At 43.1% G+C, this 25,522-nt stretch overlaps 1 protein-coding gene across 1 annotated transcript in view; it reads right to left on the bottom strand.

The window, feature by feature from the left end:
* Positions 1–8,632: 8,632 nt before the first annotated feature.
* Positions 8,633–25,522, bottom strand: part of gtpbp4 (GTP binding protein 4) — a 31,858-nt gene continuing 14,968 nt past the window's right edge. Inside the window, exons 9-17 of the mRNA XM_085987592.1 lie at positions 23,980–24,069; positions 23,230–23,340; positions 21,345–21,419; positions 21,214–21,265; positions 20,144–20,244; positions 16,285–16,485; positions 14,692–14,757; positions 13,508–13,651; positions 8,633–12,217 (exon numbers count right to left, since the gene is read on the bottom strand). Coding sequence (XP_085843718.1) covers positions 12,065–12,217; positions 13,508–13,651; positions 14,692–14,757; positions 16,285–16,485; positions 20,144–20,244; positions 21,214–21,265; positions 21,345–21,419; positions 23,230–23,340; positions 23,980–24,069 — 993 coding nt within the window. The 3' untranslated portion in view covers positions 8,633–12,064. The remainder of the gene's footprint in view (positions 12,218–13,507; positions 13,652–14,691; positions 14,758–16,284; positions 16,486–20,143; positions 20,245–21,213; positions 21,266–21,344; positions 21,420–23,229; positions 23,341–23,979; positions 24,070–25,522) is intronic.

Below are 25,522 nucleotides of genomic sequence, written 5' to 3'. Positions count from 1 at the left end.
TCCCTGTCTGACATTATGTAATGGCTATGTCAGAATCTCAAACAATTGAAGACCTGCAACATCAAAGCCAGAATGTTCCACTCTCACCAAAAACACCACCCCTTTTCTTAGCAGTTTGCTGAGGCTGTGCTGTATACTGGTGCTATGTTCAGCCCATCAGTGAGCTTCAAACCCCATAACCTATCCATCACCTCCACAACATTGCTCACTGCCACCGCAGCTCTTAACCAGTTCTAGATTTGACATGTCCATGAGCTGCCATCTCCATAGAAACATAGAAAAATAGGAGCAGGAGTAGGCCATTCGGCCCTTCGAGCCTGCTCTGCCATTCAATATGATCATGGCTGATCCTCTATCTCAATACCATATTCCCGCTCTCTCCCCATACCCCTTGATGCCTTTTGTGTCTAGAAATCTATCAATCTCCTTCTTAAATATATTCAGTGACTTGGTCTCCACAGCCTTCTGTGGTAGAGAATTCCACAGGTTCACCACCCTCTGAGTGAAGAAATTTCTCCTCATCTCAATGCTAAATGTCCTACCCCGTATCCTGAGACTGTGACCCCTCGTTCTAGACCCCCCAGCCAGGGTAAACATCCTCCCTGCGTCCAGTCTGTCTAGCCCTGTCAGAATTTTATACGTTTCAATGAGTTACTATAAACTCCAAGGGGTAGAGTTTCCACTTTGGGCGCAATCGGCGATTCCAGCGCAACTTGCACCCGTTTTGAAATGTCCCCCTCCTCCTCCTCCTCCTCCCCCCCCCACCCCGAGTTTCCGCTCAAACTCATTTGCTTATCATCAAACACAAAAATCTGCTATGAACCAGCACAAACAGGCAGTGTTTTAAAACGTAATTTAAAAAAAATTGCTTTAAAAATATTCCTTGATATATTTAAGAGTGGTAACTTGGTAAAGTTTGATTAACACAGCTGAAAATGGGTTTATCACAAAAAAATAAGCATTTTAGAGTGCCAATCCATCACCTGTGAGTAACCCGATTTTAAATTACTGAGTGACTTTAAAAAAAAACTATTTTCTAGTTAGAGTGAGGTACAGTAGTGACTTCCTTATTAAATTTAAAACATACCTATTAGTGTCCTTGCACCCAAAAGTTCCAGCTTAATTCTTGGAGCCTCCTCAAAGGCCTGCAAACAAGTGCAATTCGCTGAAACTCCCAATGGTGATTAATTCACCCTGGGGGCGTGGCCAGTTTTGTGGGCAGGGCCTACTTCGAGCGCGATGTTTTAAAACTAGTGCAAAAGTTTGTGCAAACTTGAATTGCGCCGAAAACAATTTGCGCTTAAAATTCCTCAATCTTTTGCACCGGTTACATCGATTTTGGGGGAATTGCACCAAAAAAAAAACAGCGCAATTGAGCGGAAACTCCAGGCCCAAAACTCTGCTCTGCAATAAATTCTGCTGTCCATCAACCGCAGCCTCACTTAGCTACCCATTCCAACAGATCCAATTTTAAAATAGTAGTCCTCATCTGAAGTTGCTGTTGTTATACACCAAAGCTTATTCTCCCTTCTGACCAACTTGCTCTCTCTTTCTTTCCCTCCCCCTGCATTGAGTTTAAATTTTCCTCCACAGCTATAATCAACATCCTATGAGGATATTGCTCCAAGCTCTGTTCAGTTTTAGGCCATCCCTTTGGTACGTTCACTTCTGCTCCAGAACTGTTCCCAAATCGATGGGCTATGTGAACCTTTCCCTCCTACACCGCTCCTCGGGCCATTTACCTCCCTAATCCGGCTAATCCTGTGATAGCAGTAATCCTTAGATTGCTCAGTTCAGTGCAGTACTGAGGGAATGCTGCATTATTGGAGGTGCCATCTTTCTGTATACAAAGATCCCATGGCACTATTCAAAGAGGTGCAGGGGAGTTCACTTCAATAGTGAAGCACTTTGGGACACCCTGAAAGGCACTAAAAGTCATTATTTCACCTGATGTCAAGAATTAAAATGCGTATGCTCACATAGCGCTACGTTTATTAACAGCTAGACAAGGATAAAGAGGTGTTAGAAAGGCTGGTTGTACTTATAAAGTAAATAAATCACCAGGAGCGGATGGGATGTATCCTAGGATGCTGAAGGAATTGAGGGTGGAAATCGCTGAGGTACTGGCCATAATATTCCAATCCTCCATAGATACGGGGGTGGTGCCAGAGGACTGGAGAATTGCAAATGTTACACCATTGTTCAAAAAAGGGTGTAAAGATAAACCAAGCAACTACAGGTGAGTCAGTTTAACCTCGGTAGTGGGGAAGCTTTTAGAAACAGTAATCAGGGACAAAATTAACAGTCACTTGGATGGGTCTGGATTAATTAAGGAAATCCAGCACGGATTTGTTAAAGGCAAATCGTGTTTAACCAACTTAGTCGAGTTTTTTGATGAAGTAACAGAGAGGGTTGATGAGGGTAATGCGGTTGACATAGTGTACATGGATTTCCAAAAGGTGTTCGACAAAGTGCCACATAATAGGCTTGCCAGCAAAGTTGAAGCCCATGGAATAAAAGGGACAGTGGCAGCATGGATATGAAATTGGCTAAGTGACAGGAAACAGAGAGCAGTGGTGAACGATTGTTTTTCGGACTCGAGGAAGATACACAGTGGTGTTCCCCAGGGGTCGGTTCTAGGACCACTGCTTTTCTTGATATATATTAATGACTTGGACGTGGGTGTACAGGGCACAATTTCAAAATTTGCAGATGACACAAAACTTGGAGGTATAGTGAACAGTGAGGAGGAAAGTGATAGACTTCAGGAAGACATAGACAGGCTGGTGGAATGGGCGGACACGTGGCAGATGAAATTTAAGGCAGAAGAGTGACGTGATACATTTTGGTAGAAAGAATGGGGAGAGGAAATATAAACTAAAGGGTACAATCCTAAAGGGGGTGCACGAACAGAGAGACATGGAGGTATGTGTGCACAAATCGTTGAAGGTGGCAGGGCAGGTTAAGAAAGCAGTTAAAAAGGCTTACAGGATCCTGGGCTACATAAGTCATAAAAATCATAATCATAATCATAATCAACTTTATTGTCATTGTTAGTGCACAAGTGCAGTACAACGAAATGTAGGCTTACGGCTCCCGAGAGTGTACATTTAGATTAAGACATTTAAACATTCAACATTCATTTGGCTTGTAATACATTAACATAAACATAATAAAGTGCATTGGCAGATGTGCAGGCTTTAGAGTTTATTTGTGGAGTTCAGTAGGATGACAGCCCTGGGAAAGAAGCTGTTCCTAAATCTGGTCGTTCGGGTGCGAATGCATCTGTAGCGTCTCCCAGATGGCAGGGGGGCGAACAGACTGTGGCTGGGGTGGGTAGGGTCTTTGATGATGGTCAGTGACCTCCGTAAACAGCGTTTCTGGTAGATGTTCTCTATGGTCGGTAGCCGGGTGCCGGTAATGCGTTGGACAGTTTTGACTACCCGCTGCAGGGCTTTCCGGTCATAGGAGCTACAGCTGCCATACCATACTGTGATACAGTTCATCAGGATGCTCTCTATTGTGCAGCGGTAAAAGTTAGAGAGGATCAGGGGTGACAGGTTACATCCCTTCAGCCTCCTTAGGAAATATAGGCGCTGCTGGGCCTTCTTCACCAAAGAGGAGGTATTGAGGGACCAGGAGAGGTCTTCCGTGATGTGGACTCCGAGGAACTTAAAGCTGTCCACCCTTTCCACCACAGCCCCATGGATGTGGATGGGGGTGTGACTTCCGCCTTTAGACTTCCTGAAGTCCACAATGATTTCCTTGGTTTTCTTGATGTTAAGGGCCAGGTTGTTATCGGCGCACCACTTCACGAGATGCTGGACCTCCTCCCTGTAGGCTGACTCATCGTTGTTGGTGATCTGGCCTACCACCATGGTATCATCCGCAAACTTGATGATGGTGTTGGAACCATGAACAGGCACACAGTCGTGGGTGAAGAGGGAGTAGAGGAGGGGGCTCAGCACACATCCTTGTGGGGCCCCCGTGTTCAGGGTCGGGGGGGGGGAGGTGTGGTTACCTAATTTGACAGACTGGGGTCTGTTTGTTAGGAAGTCCAGGGTCCAGTTGCAGAGGGAAGTGTTCAGGCCAAGAGTGTGGAGTTTGGTGGCCAGCTTGTTGGGGACGATAGTGTTGACTGCTGAGCTGTAGTCTATGAACAGCATTCTGATGTAGGTCTCTTTACCGTCTAAGTGATTCAATGCAGAGTGTAGAGCAGTTGTGATTGCATCCTCCGTTGATCTGTTTGCACGATAGGCAAACTGGTGTTGGTCAAGAGAGGCGGGAACACTTGCTTTGATGTGAGCCAGGACCAGTCTCTCGAAACACTTCATTATGATGGGTGTCAGTGCGACAGGTCGATAGTCATTCAGACACGTCACAGCCGTTTGCTTCGGCACAGGAATAATGGTAGCGGTCTTGAAGCATGTAGGGACTACTGCCTGGGCCAATGACAGATTGAAGATGGCGGTGAAGACATCAGCCAGCTGATCACATTCCTTGAGTAGCCGTCCAGGGATGCTATCCGGTCCAGCAGCCTTACGTGTGTTCACTCCGCGTAGAACACCCCTTACGTCGGAGGTCGACAGAGTGAGCACCTGGTCTTCCGGGGGTGGCAAGGCTTTGGTAGCTGGCTCCCTGTTGTCCCTGTCAAAGCGAGCATAGAAGTTGTTAAGCTCCTCCGGAAGGGAGGCATTGCTAACGGGGGGGGCTGGTGTTTTTACTCTTGTAGTCAGTGATGGACTGGATGCCTTGCCACATGGGCCAGGGGTCAGAGTTGTTGTGGAAATGATCCTCAATCCGTAATGTCTGTTTCCTTTTGGCAGTCCTGATACCCTTTTTTAGGTTGGTCCTCGCTGCACTGTAAGCTGCCGCGTCGCCAGATTTAAATGCTACGTCGCGTGCTTTCAACAGCGAGCGGACCTCCCCGTTCATCCAGGGTTTCTGGTTGGGGTATGTCCTGATATTTTTATGGGTCGTGACGACCTCGACGCAACTGTTGATGTAGAATAGCACTGTGGATGCGTATTCCTCGATGTCATTATGGGCAAACATGCTCTAATCAGTGCGTTCGAAGCAATCCTGAAGCTCTTGAGACTGCCCCCTCTGGCCATACTTTCACTGATCTCACTGATGTTTTCACTCTTTTGATGAGCGGTTTGTATGCCAGGGCTAGAAACAGGGAGAGGTGGTCAGACTTCCCAAGGTGGGGGCAGGGAATGGCCTTATAAGCATCTACAATGCTCGTGTAGACTTGATCCAGTGTGTTCTCCCCTCTTGTGGGGCAGGAAACATTCTGGTGGAATTTCGGGAGTACAGATTTTAGGTTTATGTGATTGAAGTCCCCCGCGACGATAAAAGCTTCATTTGGGTGCGCAGTTTGTTGTTCGCTGATGGCCCTGTAGAGGTCCTTCAGTGCTAGTTTGGCATTAGCGTGTGGTGGGATGTAGATCGCAGTGATGATAACAGCCGTGAATTCCCGAGGCAGGTAGAAGGGTCTGCACCTTACCATGAGGAATTCCAAATCAGCCGAACAGGATCTATCAATTATATCACTGTTGGTGCACCAGGCATTGTTAGTGTAAATGCACAAACCGCCTCCCTTGCTCTTACCGGAGTCTGCAGTTCTGTCGGCGCGGAAGACTGTGCGTCCTTCTAGCTGGATGGTGGTGTCAGGGATGCCGTTGTTCAACCAGGTCTCTGTGAAGATCATGGCACAGTATTCCTTTGTCCTTTTCTGTGAGGAGAGATCAAGTTTGATCTCATCCATTTTATTTTCCAGTGACCTGACGTTGGCCAGGAAAATACTTGGGAGGGAGGGTTTGTGTGGGGCCCTCTTCAGCCTATTTTGGATTCCAGCCCTCTTGCCCCGCTTCTGCTTGCGCTCTCTGCGTGGTCTACGCCGACTTCCGGCTGGGGAAGGACACCACGCTGGTGCCGGGGATCGGGCGATGTCGGGAGGCAGATCGACGGCGCCGAGTGTGAGCCGCACGCAGTCGGCCCCGATATCGAGGCGCGTCTGCCGGCTGTACAGTAGGTCTGCCCTCAATTCCCGTATTAGCAGAGTCCAGAAGAGACTCAGAAAGAGGGTAAAAACGCTCAGTCTCGGGAGAGACAAAGCCGCTGCGTCCATGCGCACCGCCATTTTTTTTTTTTAACCCAAGTAGAGGTATAGAATACAAAAGCGTGGAAATTATTATGAACTGGTATAAAACGCTCGTTCGGCCCCAATTCTGAGTACTGTGTCCAATTCTGGGCACCACACTTTAGGAAGGATGTGAAGGCCTTAGAGAGGGTGCAGAAAAGACTTACGAGAATGATTCCAGGAATGAGGGACTTCAGTTACATTGATAGATTGGAGAAGCTGGGGTTGTTCTCCTTGGAGCAGAGATTTGATAGAGGTGTTCAAAATCATGAGGGGTCTGGATAGAAACTGTTCCCATTGGCAGAAGGGTCGAGAACCAGAGGACACAGATTTAAAGTGATTGGCAAAAGAACCAAAGGCGACGTAAGAAAAAACGTTTTTACGCAGCAAGTGGTTAAGATCTGGAATACACTTCCTGAAAGGGTGATGGAGGCAGATTCAATCTTATCTTTCAAAAGGGAGTTGGATAAATATCTGAAGGAAAGAAATTTGCAGGGCTATGGGGAAAGGGCGGGGGAAGTGGGACTAGCTGAGGTGCTTTTGCAGAGAGCCGGCACAGGCACGACGGGCCGAATGGTTACAGCACGGAAGAAGGTCATTCTATGATTATATGGCTAATTTATTAACACTGCAATAACAGTCATCGTACTCTGGTCTGCTCTTGGATCCAACAACTTGCCTTATATATAGCGCCTTTAACGTAGTAAAGCATCCCAATGGCTTCACAGAAGCGTTATCAAACAAAATTGTACACCAAGCCACATAAGGAAATAGTAGGTGATCAAAAGCTTGATCAAAGAGGTAGGTTTGAAGGAGCTTCTTAAAGAAGGAAAGGTAGAGAGACGGCGAGGTTTAGGGAGGGAATTCCAGAGCTTAGGGCCTAGGCAGCTGAAGACATGGCCGCCAATAGTGGAATGATGAAAATCAGGGATGCGCAAGAGGGCAGAATTGAACAAGCGCAGAGATCGCAAAGGGTTGTAGGGCTGGAGGAGGTTAGAGATCGGGAGGGCGAGGCCATGGAAAGATTTGAAAATAAGGATGAAAATTTTAAAATCATGGCATCACCGGACTGGGAGCTAATGTAGGTCAGCGAGCACAGAAGTGATGGGTGAACATAAGAATTAGGAGTAAGAGTGGGCCATACGCCCCCTCGAGCCTGCTCAGCCATTCAATAAGATCATGGCTGATATTTGACCTCAACTCCACTTTCCCGCCGAAGCCAGATAGCCCTCGATTCTCCTGCAGTCCAAAAATCTGTACCTCAGACTTAAATATACTCAACGACTCAGCATTCACAGCCCTTTGGGTTAAAGAATTTCAAAGATTCACAATCCTCTGAATAAAGAAATTTCTCATCTCAGTCTTAAATGGCTGACCTCTTATCCTGAGACTATGTCCCCTAGTTCTAGACTCTCCAGCCAGAGGAAACAACTTCTCCGCATTTACCTTGTCAGTACCCCTCAGAATCTTATGTTTCATTGAGATCACCTCTCATTCTTCTAAACTCCAGTGAGTATAGGCCCAATCTACTCAATCGCTCCTCAGGACAACCCTCTCATCCCAAGAATCAATCTAGTGAACCTTCGTTGCACCCCCTCTAAGGCAATCCTTCCTTAGATAAAACCACCAAAACCATGCATAGTATTCCAGGTGTGGTCTCGCCAAAGTCCTGTACAATTGTAATAAGACTTCCTTACTCTTATACTCCAACCCCCTTGCAATAAAGGCCAACATGCCATTTGCCTTCCAAATTGCTTGCTGTACCTGCATGCTAGCTTTCTGTGTTTTCTGTACGAGGACACCTAAATCTCTCTGAACACCAACATTTAATAGTTTCTCACCATTTAAAAAATATTGTTTTTCTATTCTTCCTATCACATTTCCCCACATTATACTCCATCTGCCACCTTATTGCCCACTCACTTAACTTCTCTTTGCAAGTTAGGATACAGGCAGAGTATTGGATGAACTCAAGCTTACGGAGGGTGCAAGCTGGGAGGCCAGCTAGAAGAGAATAGGAATGGTCGAGTTTCAAGGCAACAAAGGCATGGATGAGGCAGGGGTAGAGACGGGCAGTGCTACAAAGGTGGAATTAGGTCGTCTTGTTGATGGAGAGGATATGGGGTTGGAAGCTCAGCTCAGGGTCCAATAGGACAGCAAGGTTGCGAACGGTCTGGTTCAGCCTCAGACAGTGGGCAGGGAGAGGGTTGGAGTCAGTGACTGGGGAACAGATCCAGCAGAGAGGTGGGGGGAGGGGTAAAGAGATGAAAATGGGGGGTTTGGAGAGTGGAAGTTGATGTATTCCTTTTTAATTGTGTGCAGTAAATTTGGAAAACCACAAGGTCAGTTTTAATAGTGTACTGGCCAATATTTCTCTCTCAACCAGGAGAAATAGCATAAGACCCGAGTCAAAGGTTGTATTGTGATGTCTAAATTTTTGGCCAAGTGTTGTCTCTACATATATATAAATATCCATTCTTCAGTCAGTTGTAATGCAAATTAATGCAACACAAGAGTTGCTGTTTTAATTCTTATCTCACTTCGGAAAACATCAAGGATTTGACACAATACATTTCATACTGCTGAAAAACTGCTTCACTTAACCATGAATCCAATAATAGTATGGAATCAGTTATCGATCATGCGTATACCAAAACCCATGGAATAACAATTTGCAATTTTTTTGTGCACATCACAACCAGGAAACTAGGGAATAGAACAATTTACTGGTCAAGACACCCAATGCTAGAAGCAAACATTCCCAGGGGAGGCACGGCAGAGTAAGCTGCAGATACTTACACCAGTGTGACACACCTCCATCGCCATGATCCTTAAGAATGCAAAATTAAGGGCAGTTTTGTGCTGTAGCTCCAGGGCTACCAGAACTGGGTTGAGACGACTGCATTTCATACAGGACCCTTGCAGCCAGCAGGTGCCTTTCATCGTTTGTCTCTCATCTAAAATTGAATCTGGGTTTCAGAGGTGAAAGGAATTGTGGCACCAAGCTCATCACTAATAAATATTAGTATATTTAACTTCTCCAGAACTTAACTTATTGTATAAAGCCATTGCACATTTTCATTATAATGTACTTGCATTGACATGCAGATTTGTTAGCATGGTTGCTTACCCTGGGAGCAATTTAGGTTTGTGTTGAAGCACTTTGTTTTAGGCGTCAGCCATGGGGCTGGGTCAGGAGGTTAGAGTGCTGCTTACGAGCATTCCTGTTGGCTGGGATCATCGCCTGTCTGTGGGTGGATGCATGTCGCTGGACTGCTTTTGTCCCCTGGAAGCTATGGGGGAGGGAGGTTTGTGCTAAACAAGGAACATGCAATACTACTGGAGACCACATTTCACTTGTCTGCATCGGGATATATCTCAGCCACCATTTTATTGTGAGAAGACCTGCACTGTACCACAGTGAGAGATGTACCTTATTGTAGCTAATAGCAAGAAATATGGTAGCTTATGTATTGTAGAAGACCTTGTTCTCCAGTGAGTAGTTCGGCGATGTCCTTCAGAATTGCAAAGCTAGTCATGGTCCTTGCGGTTTCCTCAATCACTATCCTGAAAGGCAGAGTTATGACCAAACTTCTGCCCCCATGCAGCAAACAAATCATTGGAGGTTGGGCTTCAGTATCTACAATGTGTGAGCTCACAGCAAGAACTTGCATTGATATAGCACCGTTCACAACATCAGGATGTCAAAAAGCACTTCACAGGCATCAAAGTACTTTTGAAATGTCATGTGGGGAAGCAAGGTCTCACAAACAGCAACGAGAACAATGACCAAATAATCTGGTTTTAGTAATGTTGGTTGAGGGATAATCGCTTTTCTCCATTGTAATAGAAAGAACAAACTTGCTTTTCACTACCTTAGAACACCCCAAAGCCAATGAAATACTTCTGAAGTGCAGTCATTCTAGTAATGTAGAAACGGCAGCCAATTTATGCACAGCAAGCTCCCACAAACATCAATGAAATAAATGACCAGATAATCTGTTTCAGTAATGTTGGTTGAGAGATAAATGTTGACCAGGACACTGGAGAACGCCAGTATTCTTCAAAGATTGCCGTGGGATCTGAGAGGGCAGACAGGGCCTAGAAATAGTGCCTCAGCTGAAAGACGGCACCTCCAGTGCAGCACTCCCTCAGCACTGCACTGGAGTGTCAGCTTAGATTTTGTGCTCAAGTCTCTGGAGTGGGACTTGAACCCACAGCCTTCTGACTCAGAGGAGAAAGAGTCACCCACTGAGCCATGGCTGACACCCAATACTTTGGGCATTCACCATACTGTTGCATCTGTGAAATCACATGGGCATTACAACACGGCCACTTTTTTCAGTTCCATTTATCACATACACTGGCCAGTTTTTCCACAAGGTAAACTATCCAGATATTATACAAAATAAATTGTCAACTACAGCCCACAACAGAAACCTGAAATGTAATTTAAGTCTTAAAATGGTTGGGGGGGGGAAATCGCAATAAACACAGCAAATTTGAAATTTGAGTAATACTTTTATTTGAGGGGGACAGAGCTATGCATGCACGGGCTAAGAATTTAACAGTTCCCCTGCCCCTCCTGAGAGGGGAGGTAAAGAAAAACCCACTACGGATATGCACTATACCCAAACAATTTTCCTCAGTTAGGAGATGGGATGACTGCATTTCTCAAAAGTATCGTGACCTGAGTCAAAGCTGGTTAGAAGGGCTCAACTCACCTAGAGCTGAAATCCTCAGATTGCCGACAGAACACATATAAATGCAAATTCTGAGTGCTGAATAACAGCAGTACTATTAAAGAGTATTTACAGAATTAATGTGGCAAATGCTCCTTCTGAAAGAACACCTGAAATGTATTTTAAGGATTAAAACATTTTAACATGTATTATAGATGTACACTTAATTTTTTTAATATTTTTATTACCCAGTTCTATGGGCAAAGACCTTTGAAAATGCAAATAAAAAGCAAATAATTTATTTTTAGTCTCCTTTTAAAAGAAAATGGTTCAAGCAGCTTTCTGTAATCTCATATGTTGTAGAGGTCACAACAGGGAAAATATTTGAGGGAACAATCATTTAATGAAATAGGTGAAGTGTCAAAAATACATTTTTCCTAAAATGTGGGAAAAATCACCCTCCACCGAAGGCTAGAATTGCTGACAATTTAAAAAACACAAAATAATGTACTGTGCAACCTCAAAAGCAGTGGAAGACAAGATTTCCCATAATGATCAAAACAATACAAAAACTGTACTGAAGTAAATAAACTGCAGCAACGTAAAGAAATTTTAAACTGAGGAACGCCCAAGATCACTTGGCATTTCTGTACTTTTTGTACTGATGGCGGTCTGGATTATGGTATCATGCAACAATAAACCAAATAATAAATCCAATAAATCCACTTTGAAAGTCAGGTCCATTCAGTGAACACACAAGAAATCTTACATTTACCAAAGCAAGAGTTGATAGTCCGGTTTAAAATGCACATTACTAAAATTCTATGCAGAATATCAAATTGCCGTCAAAAGAGAATACTGGATAGAATTCGGCACTTTACAAAGTAGGATTCTACCAGACCATCCTAAATTACACTATAATTTAGTTCTGAAACATTATTTGTTGGCTTAATTTTTCTTACACACATTTCTTACTGGAGGTCAGGAAATGCACATTCACTAAAAAGCAATCAAACTCTTTTGAATTTAACATTTGAATTCATTTTTTTTTTTTTTAAATCACAAAAGGCACAATTACATTCTTGACTATCTATCTTGTTTCTTCAAGATTTTGTCTCAATGAGATGCCATTCCGTCCTTTTACCACAGGTTACTCAAGATGCGTTAGCTCCTCTTCTGGTGGATTACAACTGAACATAGCAGTCCTGGAATCTGAAGGACAATACTATTTTCTAGTTTATCTACGGTCCTTTTTACCCTTTTTCCGTTTGCCAGCAAAAAGATGTTTAGGTTTAAGATCAAATACATGTCGGTCAGCCTCTCCTTTCTTGCCCATACGATTCATATCCTGCTGAGCGTTCTTCATCATCTTCTTAACCTTCATCAGCATCTAAGCAGAATAGAAACATTCAAGTTAGGAAAAAAAGCACCAAAAAAAATGAAGGGATGAAACAGTGTCATACAAAAGGCCCACCAATAGTCATTAACTATCAGGATAGATTAAAAAACGACCAAGATTTTAATCTCTATAGTATTGATTACTTAGAATGATCAAATTTGTATCCCATGCACACCAATCCACAACACAAACCAACATTTGGGCCCAGATTTCCATGTGCCGCTCAGGAAAAATAGTGGGGGTGAACTTCCACCCGCTTTCGTGACCCCCACCACCCAGTTGATAATATTTGCATTTGAGAGAGGGGGGCTTAATTTCACATGGTTTAAAGCATATATCCCATTCCTGAATGAATTGCCGGGAGGGAGGGAAATATAGTTTAGATGCAGCAGTTAAAAGCCTGCTGCGATTTACAGCCCCAAAAGCACAGAAAATTGTGTGCGCGAATATGAGACAAGGAGGATTCATATGGCAGGAGGAGAAACATCAGGGGTATTTACTGTGATCAAAGTCCCAAGAATCTCAGAAGCTTCCATGTAGGTAATGTTGGCAGAGATAAGGGCAAGATAGGCACTGAAGACAGAAAGCCCTAGGAATGGATGGTGAAGGTAGTCAGTGTCACCTCAAATACACCATGAATGGCAATATAATGCCAAAAATGATTCAATGACCTTTGTGAGGTTGCTGAAGTAATGCTGGAAGCATGACTCACCTTCACAGCATCCATGTCCACACAGTGTAAATGAAGAGATACACAAGACTGAATACGGACAAGGTACCTCACCAACTACCTCCCCCCCACTACCACAGCCCACCATTCCTTATCCTATCTCCTGAAACCAAGGGTGGTAGTGTTTGAGCAAAAAGTGAAGAGATTGCTGTATAGTCTGTACATGTAAGCAATTCCACAATAGATAAACTTTCTAAATCTTCGTTTTCTTTGCAAAGGAAATACAAGGCAAAAAAATGCCAGTCTTCTGCAAACAGGTCAATCATCTCAAGTTCTGTTAAGGAATATTAAAGACACAAAGTCCTGATTCCAAAGTGATCAAATTTCATCCAAGAAACTAATCACCATTGGTTCACAGTTCTCCAGTACTTTGCCTATATGATCAGTCTTCAGCACATTTCTCTTGCAGATATGTGCACAAAATTAATGATGGCTGTCTCAAAGAGACTCGCATATTTTTGCTTCTGCAGAACCGAGATGACCACCACCACAGCATTTTCTTTATACTATGCTATTAAAAACACCAATTTAGTTGTGAAATAGGAACAAACCTTTTCATCACGCACACCAGAAACATCACGTGAAGTGCGAGAAGTGCTGCGACTGCGTACTTTAGATGTTGGTGGTTGAGATTCTTCACGTTTGCGCTTTCTGGTGACACTTCTAGATCGTCGAGCTTGCTGTGCATAGTGTGTCTAAACATTGTGCAAAAAAATGAGTTGAATGCACACTTAAGTAGCTTTCGAGCATTAAAAAAAAAATCTATTAATATATAATTTAATGCATTTAAAAACTAATAATTAGCCACCTTCATTATATATGCAATACCCAACTTAAGAATGTTACTTTTATTCAAGAAATTTCTGCAGTAGCGCATTAATAATCTTGTAATATAAAAATATCAAAGGAATCTCACAATAAGCCAATTTACAAGTTGCCACTGCTTTCAAGGAAGGGCACTGATTGTGATCGTCAACTATTGGATTTCAAAATGGGATACAAATGTCCCATTTTGACTATTTTCTTTCAATACTTGCAATATATTTAGCAATAACTCCAGAAGCACAACAAAACTTGACTCACTGTATCAGAGGATAATCTTAGGAGTTACAGTTAGGAGAAATCATAGCTCCTGCTGCCTTGTGCAGAATTGCCGGTAATGTTAGCTTTGCATTATTATTTACTTTACTGACACCAACGACTGCCAAAAAGTCCCTGCTACTCTGCTGACATAATACAATACATATCAGAAACTAGTATACATGTGAACAAGACATTAATGTACAGTACCATATTTTGTCAACTCAAAGCAAATAGCCATAGTCCACTGATTTTAATGATATTACCATATAATTTAGGTGCAGTTTTTTATGCATCTTTTAGGCATTTGCCACAAGCCATTCTCTAACCAAGGGGGAGACCTCCTCCATGATCTGGGAAACAGCAACTATGTGAATCAACAACAATATGCATTTATAACCAGCTGCTAGGAAGTGCACCCGAGTGGTTGGAGTTTAAGTTGGAGTGGGGAAAGAGATGAACGAAGAGAATTCTTCAGGTTTCTCCTGCCGTCCTGTGAGGAAGATCCACATTTCCACAGGGCATCTCTACAAGAACCCCAACAACACAATGAAGACACGGATATACATTGGCTTTGGGCTACAGCACTCAAAGTTTTTCTCTTTTTGAAACAAACTGTTCAATTTTAAATAATATTTATTAAAAGTAACTTTACTTCATCTTTGTTGTCCATATCCAAACCCAGGGATCCCATCTCCTTTTCCAAAGTTTTGCGTTCAACCTGTAAATATAGAAAAAAGTTACAAAGATTTGTTTTCAAGCTTTAGTAAGAATGCTCTTTCTTCTCACCCACTTTACCCATTAACTGCCATTCATCCTTCTGTTGAGGAAATGAATGCTATAATGGTCAAAAAACCATGTCGTGCAGCAGGCCATCACACTGACCTTTGCAACCCAATTCATAATTGGATAACGATCCATAATAGTTTAACTGGACTGTCTCCTCTCTGCCACATTTAAGGGCCATACATTATATTGGTTATCTCAATCCACCATCAAGTAGATACAAATTTACAGCTCAAAATTGCACAGAATGTGATACATATTGACAAGCTCACTCAAAGGCTGCAAGCACAACTGGTAGCTCGGTCTTGGCCCACATGTGAATAATGGCTATCTGGGCAAGCTGACTGTGGAACAATATCCAAGCAAGAAGTTAACAGCTTTAGAAGAGATTGGGGTTGGTTGGGGGGGGGGGGGGGAATTACCAAGAAAAAAAAGTGAGTCCAAATAAATTTGTTTCTCCAGTATACAACCAACATTAACATATTTTATAAAGGAAAACCACACACATTAGGGAGTCACAATTCAACATTTTGTATTTGCAGATGATAGATCTTCAATTTGTATACTCATACATATTATGCGCAGGATACTTCATATTATTGGTGCAAAGTGACATTCATAGTGAACAAAAACTCACGAAATTATTAAAAATTTAATGACAAAACTCCATTGCCAGTGTATACACATAATAATATAATAAATACATGGGCCTGGATTTGCGGTCAGCGGCGAAGAGTGGCTGACAGTTGCCCACAGAGCTTTCGCAGCATAGATTTCCTCTATTCGTGTCTTTTCCAGCACAGTGCCCTCTACAGGGGATCTGTGGCATGTGAGCAGGACAAGAAACAGCAAAGCTCTTCAACCAATCGGATTGAAGAATCCTCACTGCGACATGCAGAGTCCAAACCAGGAATTATGACGCAGGAAATATAAATTAAGATTTGAATGATGTACAGAAAAGAAATAAAGATTGAGAAATACAGATGGGATTAAGGGAGAGCGCTAAAAGAGATAGAAGTTAAAAATAAAAATTTAATTGTTACAAAAATCTCCAACACAAATTTTCTTCTGAGGGAACTCCACACTTATAAAATAAAATTTTCAGGGCCAGAGAAGTTGTTCAGCAGTAATTATCACTTATCACCAATGTTCCCTTTAAGCTGTGCGGCCGTGCAGCGCTCCAGGGGTCCTGCGCAGCCAGTGAGCTGGCTTTTGAATTGAAACCGCCCCCCCCCCCCCAGGCATGTGCAGACTTTTCCGGACCAAGCAATAAACATATTTAGAATGACAATCCCACTTGTCCCGTAAGCTCAGATGATCACAGACATTACTTCAAGGTGGAAAACTGAAAGTCACCACTGGTATGCTGACATACACCGGAACTTTAAAAATCCAATATAGGACCTCCATTATGCAAGAACCCACATTTTAAAAAGACACACACAGACACAACAATACTTGCCTTTTTAGCAGTTCTAGGCATTTTCGGACCCTTTTTAGTTTGTTTCTCTCTGGACATCAAGATTCGCATCTTTTTCTTCTCTCGTATCTGACTGGCCAACTGTCTGATGTCTCTCATTTCTTCGTCCTCACTCTCAGAGTCTGAATCATATTCACCCGCTACTTGTTTCAGTTCTTCTTCTTTTTCCAGCTGTTCCAGTTTCTGAAAAGGTGTATTTACATTTTTTTTTAAAGTTTTTAAATCTTAAATAGGTGAAGATTGACAGCTGACACACACAAATTAAAAAAATTACACCAAAATATACTTTCAATATTAACGGTATTAGTATTACATTGTACTAGGCCTTTTTAACCATTTGTATTCTACTCCATAAATACAATTAGGTCAATTTAACCAGTAATCCAAGGACAATTCAACAAATAGTAACACAAGCTATGTGATTCGACAGATAAATACATACAACAGAGAACCCTCTGCAGCATTAAGGTTCAAAGAACTAAAACCCAAGATTACAATTGAAGGAGATTTATTGTAGATTTTTGGAATTTTAGCATCTACATGAAAAATTAAGACAGCAGGTCAAGTTTGCTGTGGATATTAGGTACAATGGACAAGCTAAAGGAAGGGGGAACAAATGTGATAACTGATGACTAATTAGTCAAAAGAAAAGCATTAGGCCTTGGACAGCAGGATATAGTAATTCACAGAAACAATGACATCAAGGGTGATGGTTACTACTAGGCTTGACAGGCGAGTCAACAAAGGTTAATGAGGCGAAAGGACCGTGTTATCTGGGTGGTTGATTTTGGTAGTAAGCACTGCCTCTCCAAGCCTTGCCAGCTCCCATTATCTGGGCTGCAAAGCTCTGGGCCATTTTTTTTCTGTATTGCTGTTCGTTCACACAATTCTATTCCCCTGCTAGTAGCAGTATTTTGAATTTCATGAGCCCACAGGATTAGAAAACACTGTTCCCTCACTGGTGAATTTAGACCAACTGGAGAGCAGCTGAGTTTCCAGCAATGGGGTGGGGGGGGGGGTCAGTGTTACCAAACCTCAGGTCCACATAGCTCAGAAAACTGCAGCCAACAGAAGAAACAGCAATTTCAGAAAAAGAGCAGCAGAAATGACTGTCTTGGTCACTGCAAATGCAGCATTTGGCATTGGTCACTGCTGGCCCCATCTACCTTCTGTAACTCACAGGAACTAATCCCTTTTAGGAACAGGAGTAGCCCATTCAACTCAGAGTCTGTTCCGTTGTCCAATTAGATCATGGGAGATCTGTCCCACAATTCTATTTACCCACCTCTGCTCCGCATCCCTCAATACCATTACCTAACAAAAATTTATTGATCCCAGCCATGAAAATTTAAATTCGCCCTGCATCCACGGCCTTTTGGGAATGCGAGTTCTAGATTTCCACTATCCTGTGTGTGGAAAAAGTGCTTCCTGATTTCACTCCTAAATGGCCTGGCTCTAATTTTCAGATTATGCCTTTTGGCTCTGGATTCCCCCCCACCAGAGGAAATAGTTTCCCTGTATCTACCCTATCAAATTCCTATCATTTTAAATGCCTTGATTCAATCACCCCAAGGGGAAACAGGCTAAAGCTAGAGACTGGAGCTAGAATGTGCATAGATAGTTTAGATTTAACTATTTCACACAAAGGGTGAACATATGTCGATGGAGCCAGATAGTGTATGAAAATTTAAGGAATTGGAAAGATATGAGGGATTGGACAAATGACAGGCATCAATTTTGTGTGATCAGATGAAGTGCATAGTATTTCTAAATCCTATCTTTACAATTCTTCCTCCCCTCCTTTTGATTTTTTATCTCTTGTTCTCCCTTTATGCTGTCTGTATTTCTTTCTCTCTCTTCCTTTTCTGCAGCAGTCTTATGCTTAGCAGGAAGGACCACTGAAGGAGCCCAGAGCCACTGGAAGAGGCAGAAAATCAGCTCAGGGCATGAAGAGGAGGCAGGAAATCAGCTGCTTGATCAAAGATACCATTACAGCCCTGGAAAAAGATGATACACTAGAGGGTTCAAAGACAGAATCTATTTGTTTAGAGTTAAGGAGCAGAAGAGGATCTGTTCAGCTGCTGGGTATATGCAATAGACCATCAAATAGTGGGATGGAGATGAAGGAGCAAATCTCAAAGATGTAAAAACAATAGCGTATTGGGACGTTTTACTACGATAAAGGTGCTATATAAATTCAAGTTGTTGTTGAGGGGGGAAAGGAAGGGCAACCAAAGCGAAAGCATGACTAAAGAAAAAGGCTGATGACAAACGTCAGGTTCAAAATACAGTAGAGAATCAAACAGAATACAGGAAGCGCAGAGGAGAATTGAAAAAAGAAATAAGAGGGACAGAGTTTGGGGAAAGATTAGCAGGTTATATCAAAGGGAACATTCAAGTCTTTTACAAACATATAAAGAGTAAGTTAAAAGGACAGTCAAAGGAAGGGTGGGCCGATTAGGAGCCAAAAAGGAAATCTTGAGGGCATGGCTGAGGTTTTGAATGACTACTTTGCATCTGTCTTCACAAAATAAGAGGAGGCTGCCAATGTCACAGTAAAGGAGGAGCAGGTAGAAAAATTGGATGGGAGAATAATAGATGGAGATATTAAAAAGGTTGGCAGCGCTCAAAGTATAAAAAAGTCACCTGGCCGGATGGAATGGATTCCAAGTTGCTGAGGAAAGTAAGGGACAGTCTCTGGCCACAATCTTTCAATCTACTTGGATATGGGAGCGGTGCCAGAAATTTAATGCAGAGAAGTGTGAAGTGATGCATTCTACAAGAGGAAGATTGTGGAGAGGCAATATAAACAAAATGACAGGGGATGCAGGAAGAGAGAGACCAGAGGGTTCACACACACAAATCTTTGACGGTGGCAGGCCAAAGTTGATAAAGGTGTTAAAAAGAGAGAGGATCCTGGGCTTTATGAATAGAGGCATAGAGTACAAAAGCAAAGAAGTTATGTTAAACCTTTATAAATCACTAATTCGGACACAGCTTGAGTATTGTGTCCATTTCTGGGCAACACACTTTAGGATGCATGTCAAGTCTTTGGAGAGGGTGAAGAGGAGATTTAAAGAATGATACCAGGGATAAGAGACTTTAGTTATGTGGAGAGACTGGAGAAGCTGGGGTTGTTGCCCTTAGAGCAGAGAAGGTTAAGGGGCGATTTAATAGAGGTGTTCAAATTTATGAGTAATTAAGGAGAAACTGTTTCCATTGGCAGGTGGGTTAGTAACCAGAGAGCACAGATTTAAGATCATTGGCAAAAAGAACCAGAGGGGAGATGAGGAGAATTTTTTTTACACAGCGAGTTATGCTGATCTGAATTGCACTACCTGAATGGGCGGTGGAAGTAAATTCAATAGTAACTTTCAAAGGGAATTAGATATTTGAAAAGGAAACATTTGTGGGACCATGGAGAAAGAGCGAGGAAGTAGGACTAATTATATAGCTCTTTCAGAGCCGGCACAGGCACGATGAGCCGAATGGCCTCCTTCTGTGCTGTAAGATTCTATTTTTCTATGCTTTACTCCATTCGGAGTGAGGGGCCAAGGGAGAATTGAAAATTTGAAGTGTATTGTTTATCCCCACATCCTAATGCTGCGGAAACGAGTCCCAAGGTTAAGAATTAGAGGAGCTGCTTTTTAAAAACATTTTTTAAATTGCTCAAAATGCATGAATTAATTTTGCTTTTAAATGGCAAAGCTCACATAACATTTTTGATGTTTGCAAATAGGTATTAGTTTGTCCATAAAATTAATATCTCATTAAAGTTCTAGTTACTTGACAAAACGCCAAACTAATTAAAAATCAAAATGCAAATACAATTCTAACTCACCTTCATAATTTCAGGGTCAATGTAATCAGCTACATTATGACCTTCCCATATTTCAGGGATTAGATCTTGCTTCTCAGATTCATTCATCAAATCCCAGTATTCTAAGGAATGAACAGACACTATTTATTGAGGTGTAAAGATACCTTAGTAGCTAGATTACCACAGCAGTACTATCAACAAGGAGACAAGCCAAAACTCAAACTCCAGTAACTTAGGTACTGTGCGTTCAGCTGGAAAGTAATTTTACCAACGTTACTGGGAATGTCTGGAAAGGATTCCCTCCCACATCGCACTTTCCGATGAAGGAGCCAAACAGCAGCATCCAGAGATATCTACCATGCCAGGCCTTCAAATACATACTTTAATTAAAGCTTGGTGAAAGTCCATTAAATTGGCCTAGCAAGCCACTCAGTTGTCAAGAAGGTGGCTCACCACCGCCTTCTCAAAGGCAATTAGGTGTGGGCAATAAATGCCAGCTTTGCCAGCAATGCCCACATCCTGTGAAAGAATTTTAAAAAACAAATATTATGGAAGTGCCATACTATCAGGCTGGTCAGTCATCAGAGGACCCTTAAAATATCTGATCATCTTGTCATCCTAGATCAAGAGACTGTCATATTTATGATGCCAATCTGATGGACACCTGAGCATACACAGCCCCAGTACTTGCAAAAGAAAGGAGCCCAATGCTTGTTATGACAAAGTGTTGTGAAGTTTGACTGTATTTTTGTTGTTTGTTGTAATTACAAGGTCATAAGTTAGTAATCACAGGTCTATATAGAACATACAACAAAAGTTACCTTTCTTTATGCTCAGTTCCTCCTGACTCCCCTTATTTACAAATTACCATACAAATATCTTCCTAAAATCACAATTGAAAAGGAATGTTTGCACCTGCTCCTAAAAATTGTCACCTTATATTTACCTATTATAGATTATCCTTTAATACAGAGCAATTTACAAATTTTAATGGGAATAAAGTTTCTTAAATGTGCATCATGTCATGTCATTTTATTAATTGGACACGCTGCCAATCATTAGAAAACAGAATATTTCTGAAAATTACTTACTCTGGAGGTCCAGGACATAATCATCACCCATCTCCAACTCCAAGTCCCGTTCCTGTCAAAGAGAGCATCTTACATGACGAAGTAATTACAGAAATTTGGATCAATTGTTTACAACCTAAACCCTCACTAACCGATTTACGTTTTGGCGCATCCACCTCCATTTTTCTGCGTATGGAAGCTCCTTCAGGGATACAGGGTGGCCTCTCCTAGAATAGTACAAGACAAGACAAAATGTAATCTTCTTTGACACAAGTTTAACTAGAGACGTCTGAAAACACTAATTTATGTACTGTAAACTGGGAAAGTGTTGCTGTATATCAAAAGATATAGAATCAAGAGCATCAATTTCAGTGGGTCATTGAACTCAATCATACAGTACAAGCCGCATTGACCAAGATGGCTCCTGGTTCAATCCCTCGTCTGTAATACTTCAGTCAGGGTGAAAATGCCACAATTGACCATAGCACCCCAAGGCTAGACAAGAAATTTAAAAAACACTAGGATATCTTGTACAGTTTACTATGCAGTGCTCCCTGCTGGAAATATGCACGTGTGAACACCAAATGAAGACAATATGATGACTCGTACACTCGTGTAGCCCACTCACTATCTGGGCTCAGACAGGAAGAAAGGCCAGTTGGATGAATTACCCAAGATTGCTGCTACCATAAAACCATTCTCTATCACATACACAGTGACAAAGGTCACACTTTTGGAAATGACAAAATGGAAAATATATATAATCCAAAAGTACAGAGCATATTGAACGCAAATGCAAGGGGGGGGGGGGGGGGGGAAAGAGAGAAATCATCAACTGCACTCACAGCTCACCTCTCCATAAAATTAAACCACCTATTAAAAAATTTATATTACCCTTAATGTTAGGGGGATTAAATACGTGGGGTTACAGGGATAGGGTGGGCAGCACGGTGGCATAGTGGTTAGCACTGTTGCCTCACAGCGCCAGGGACCCGGGTTCGAATCCGGCCTCGGGTGACTGTGTGGAGTTTGCACATTCTCCCCGTGTTTGCGTGGGTTTCCTCCGGGTGCTCCGGTTTCCTCCCACAGTCCAAAGATGTGCGGGTTAGGTTGATTGGCTATGATAAATTGACCCTTAATGTTAGGGGGATTAAATACGTGGGGTTACAGGGATAGGGTGGGATATGTGTTGGTGTAGGGGTTACAGGGATCGGGTGGTATATGTGTCGGTGCAGGCTCGATGGGCCGAAATGGCCTCTATCTGCACTGTGGGGTTTCTGTGATATTCTGTGATTCTGTGAGAGCTGTTGCACAACACAAGATTAAGAAGTCTCATACAGGTGTCAAGATGGCGCCCGAGACGGTCTGGCACTAGCGCGCTCTCCCTGCTTCGGGCGGCCCGCTCTCGCCACTCGCTCCTGCAAACGGAGCGAGGTGTTCGGCGAGTCGGGCGGAGGCAGCGCAGAGCATCGGGACGCAGCAGAAACCACGTCGACCCGCTAGGGTACGTCGGCCGGCTGCTCCTCAGTGGGAAGGCATTCCGAAGGGAAGCCGAGCATGGCGGCCAGAGGCCGGACTGGAAGCGAGAGAAGCAGGCCCGGGCCGTCGGACCGTGGAGCCGGCGACGGTGAGGTGGAGGCCACGGCGACCAGAGGGTGTGTTCGGCGAGTCGGGTGGAGGCAGCGCAGCGCATCGGGACGCAGCAGCAGCCACGACAACTCGCAGTCCGACTGGGAGGAGGGGAGCTGGGAATGGTGGCCAGAGGGTGAGCGGGAGAAGCAGGCCACCACACGTGGTGCCGAGCCGGCAACAGTGAGGAGGAGGCTGCGGTGACGAGGAGGACGGAGCGGCTGAGGGACATCGTGCTCCCACTGCCACTGGATGCCAAAGAATTGACTTTCTGAACACGGCGCTGTAAAAATAGCTGACGTGTCCCTACGGGGAGTAAGCATTCCATTGTACTTGTACTGGTACTGGTTACATATGGCAAATAAAATTGAATTGAATATAACAGAAAAGAACAATGCTTTAACTCACCTTATGATCTCTCTTTGATGGGACAGCTAGATGGAGTCTGTTCAGTAAATCATTCACCTTCTTGCCTTTCATTTTGCTATCAACACGATGAGCAAGTAGCCTATCACAAGCCTAATAAGTAAATTGTAGATCAGTTTTAACAAACTGAAGAATGCATTTTCTAAAACAAATACCTACATAATAAAAAAACCACAATTAAATGCTCAAGTAGTAACTCCCATCCTTTAATTAACAAGCCTGTGGACTACTAATTTGAATTAATCTGCTGGATCAGGTAGTTGGAGGCAGATTACTTGAGTTTTTGAAACATTAGCTGAAAATATCATGTGGCAGACAGTAGCTCTTGCAATTGTTTTTTCCAATTCTACTTTTAAACCCTGCTGCCCAACACCCTCCCCCGCCTCCAAGATTAACAGCTCCATCTTCCCTTACCCTCTCGGGTCAGTTCACTTCACCATACTCCCAGAGAAGCAAGTCTCCAGCTCAAGCACTTTATTTAGATTGTAATATCCATGAGTAAGGCCAACCAGAACAAGGTACAGAGTACTCAATTATAATTGGGTGGAAGTGTCCTTGAGCTTCATTATGCACACTAGCATTACAACCCAATTACAAATAACAACACCCAATTTGTTTTTGTATCATTCTTGTTATCAAAAAAACACAAAACCTAATCTGCCATTGGCACCCAACTAATTACTATGTAGATTTTATACCCCAAATTGAAAAGAGAAAACACAGAAGACTCACATCAGTTTTAACTTTAATGATCCCCTCCTCTGTCAAAGTACTTGTCTCGGTTACCATGATTCCTTCCGCCATAAGATCTGCAAAGACTTTCTGTAAGAACAGGTAAACCATAACTCTGATTAAATAGTCATGGTAGTTCAGTCCGGACAGTGAAATCTTACACCAGGAGTCCTCAATTCTCAGTCTTCAAGAGATGGTTGATCTTAAGCAGCATTTGATAAAAAATAAAATTGAATACAAATGTGGATAACAACTTTATAAATGCTGAGAGAAGGTCTCACAAAGGCCGCTCAGCACTTTCTACAAAAAGGATCAGACAAGCAAGTCTCCTTGATCATTTTCAAGGACCTTTTAGAAACAATCCCAAGTGCTAAGAGAGTGTACTCAGCCACTTCAGAGGGCAGTTAAGAGTCAAACACATTGATGTGGGACTGAAGTCACATATAGGCCTGACTGGGTATGGGCAGGTTTCCTTCCCTAAAGGACATTAGTGAACTAGTTTGCTTTTTACGACAATTCAATAGCTTCATTGTCACTTTAACAGATACCACCTTTTTAAAAAGTGAATTTAAATTCTCAAACTGCCAGTGTGGTCTGAACTTATAGGGGGGAAAATTCGGTATTGTCCATTTTGGGGCGCTAATATCGGCTGGGTGGAAAGTTTGGCGTCCAGTGCTAATTATTGCCTCCGACTGCAAAATTCATCTCTATCGCCCCGGAGGTGATTTGAGCGTTAAATCAGGCGCTACACACTGCTCTTAAGGCACAAACGTCAGGGAGCGAGGCGCTACCTCAGGACGCTACCGAAGCTCAGGCGATGCCAATTACTATGGAAGCCAGACAGACTGCCGCCGTCCAGTTCTTAAAGGGGACGGGCCATCTTGCTGGCCAGCAACTCCCTGCTCATTGTAGCCTTGAATCTCAGCCTGGAGAGCCCTCAAAAGCAATTGTGTTGGAAGCACTAATGGATAGGCCCAGGGAAAGAGCTCGACGCTTAGGAACCTCAAAAGTGTTGCTGAGGGCCAAAACTCCTTAGGACAGCGTTAAAACCAAAAATTTTGCTGACAAGAAAAGACAGGAAGCGCCCGCCTTTAAATAGCGCTCCCCCAGCCCCTTCCCGCCTTGAAAACGTTCCCCTCTACCTGTCGTTCCTAGCGACAGGCGCGAAGGCAGGGGGCGCGACTCAATAGCCGGTCTGGGGCGCTACACGCTCGACTGATGTTATGATCCGTGGGCGCAGGAGATTGCGGCGTCAGTGTTTAGCGCCACCGCAAAACGACTGGTCAATTTCACAAGCGGTGCTAAAATCGCCGCGCTTGGGCGCTAAGTTCATAGCGCCCCCCCGGAGGTGGTAAAGGTAGGCGCTAACCAACCCAATTTTTCCCCCATATTCTCTAGATTACTAGTCCAGGACTTTGGATTATGAGTCCAATAACATAATCAATACACTACTGCACCCATACATACAAGTATGCACAGAACAGTGTAAAATTATCAGGAAACTGCCTTCAATCTAGATGCCAAATAAAAAGTGTGCGTGTTA

Source organism: Somniosus microcephalus, chromosome 5 (assembly GCF_052327205.1).
Source record: "Somniosus microcephalus isolate GS21.2 chromosome 5, FLI_Smic_1.0, whole genome shotgun sequence".
Classification (NCBI taxonomy): Eukaryota; Metazoa; Chordata; class Chondrichthyes; order Squaliformes; family Somniosidae; genus Somniosus; species Somniosus microcephalus.
This window is presented reverse-complemented; position numbering and strand designations above follow the sequence as displayed.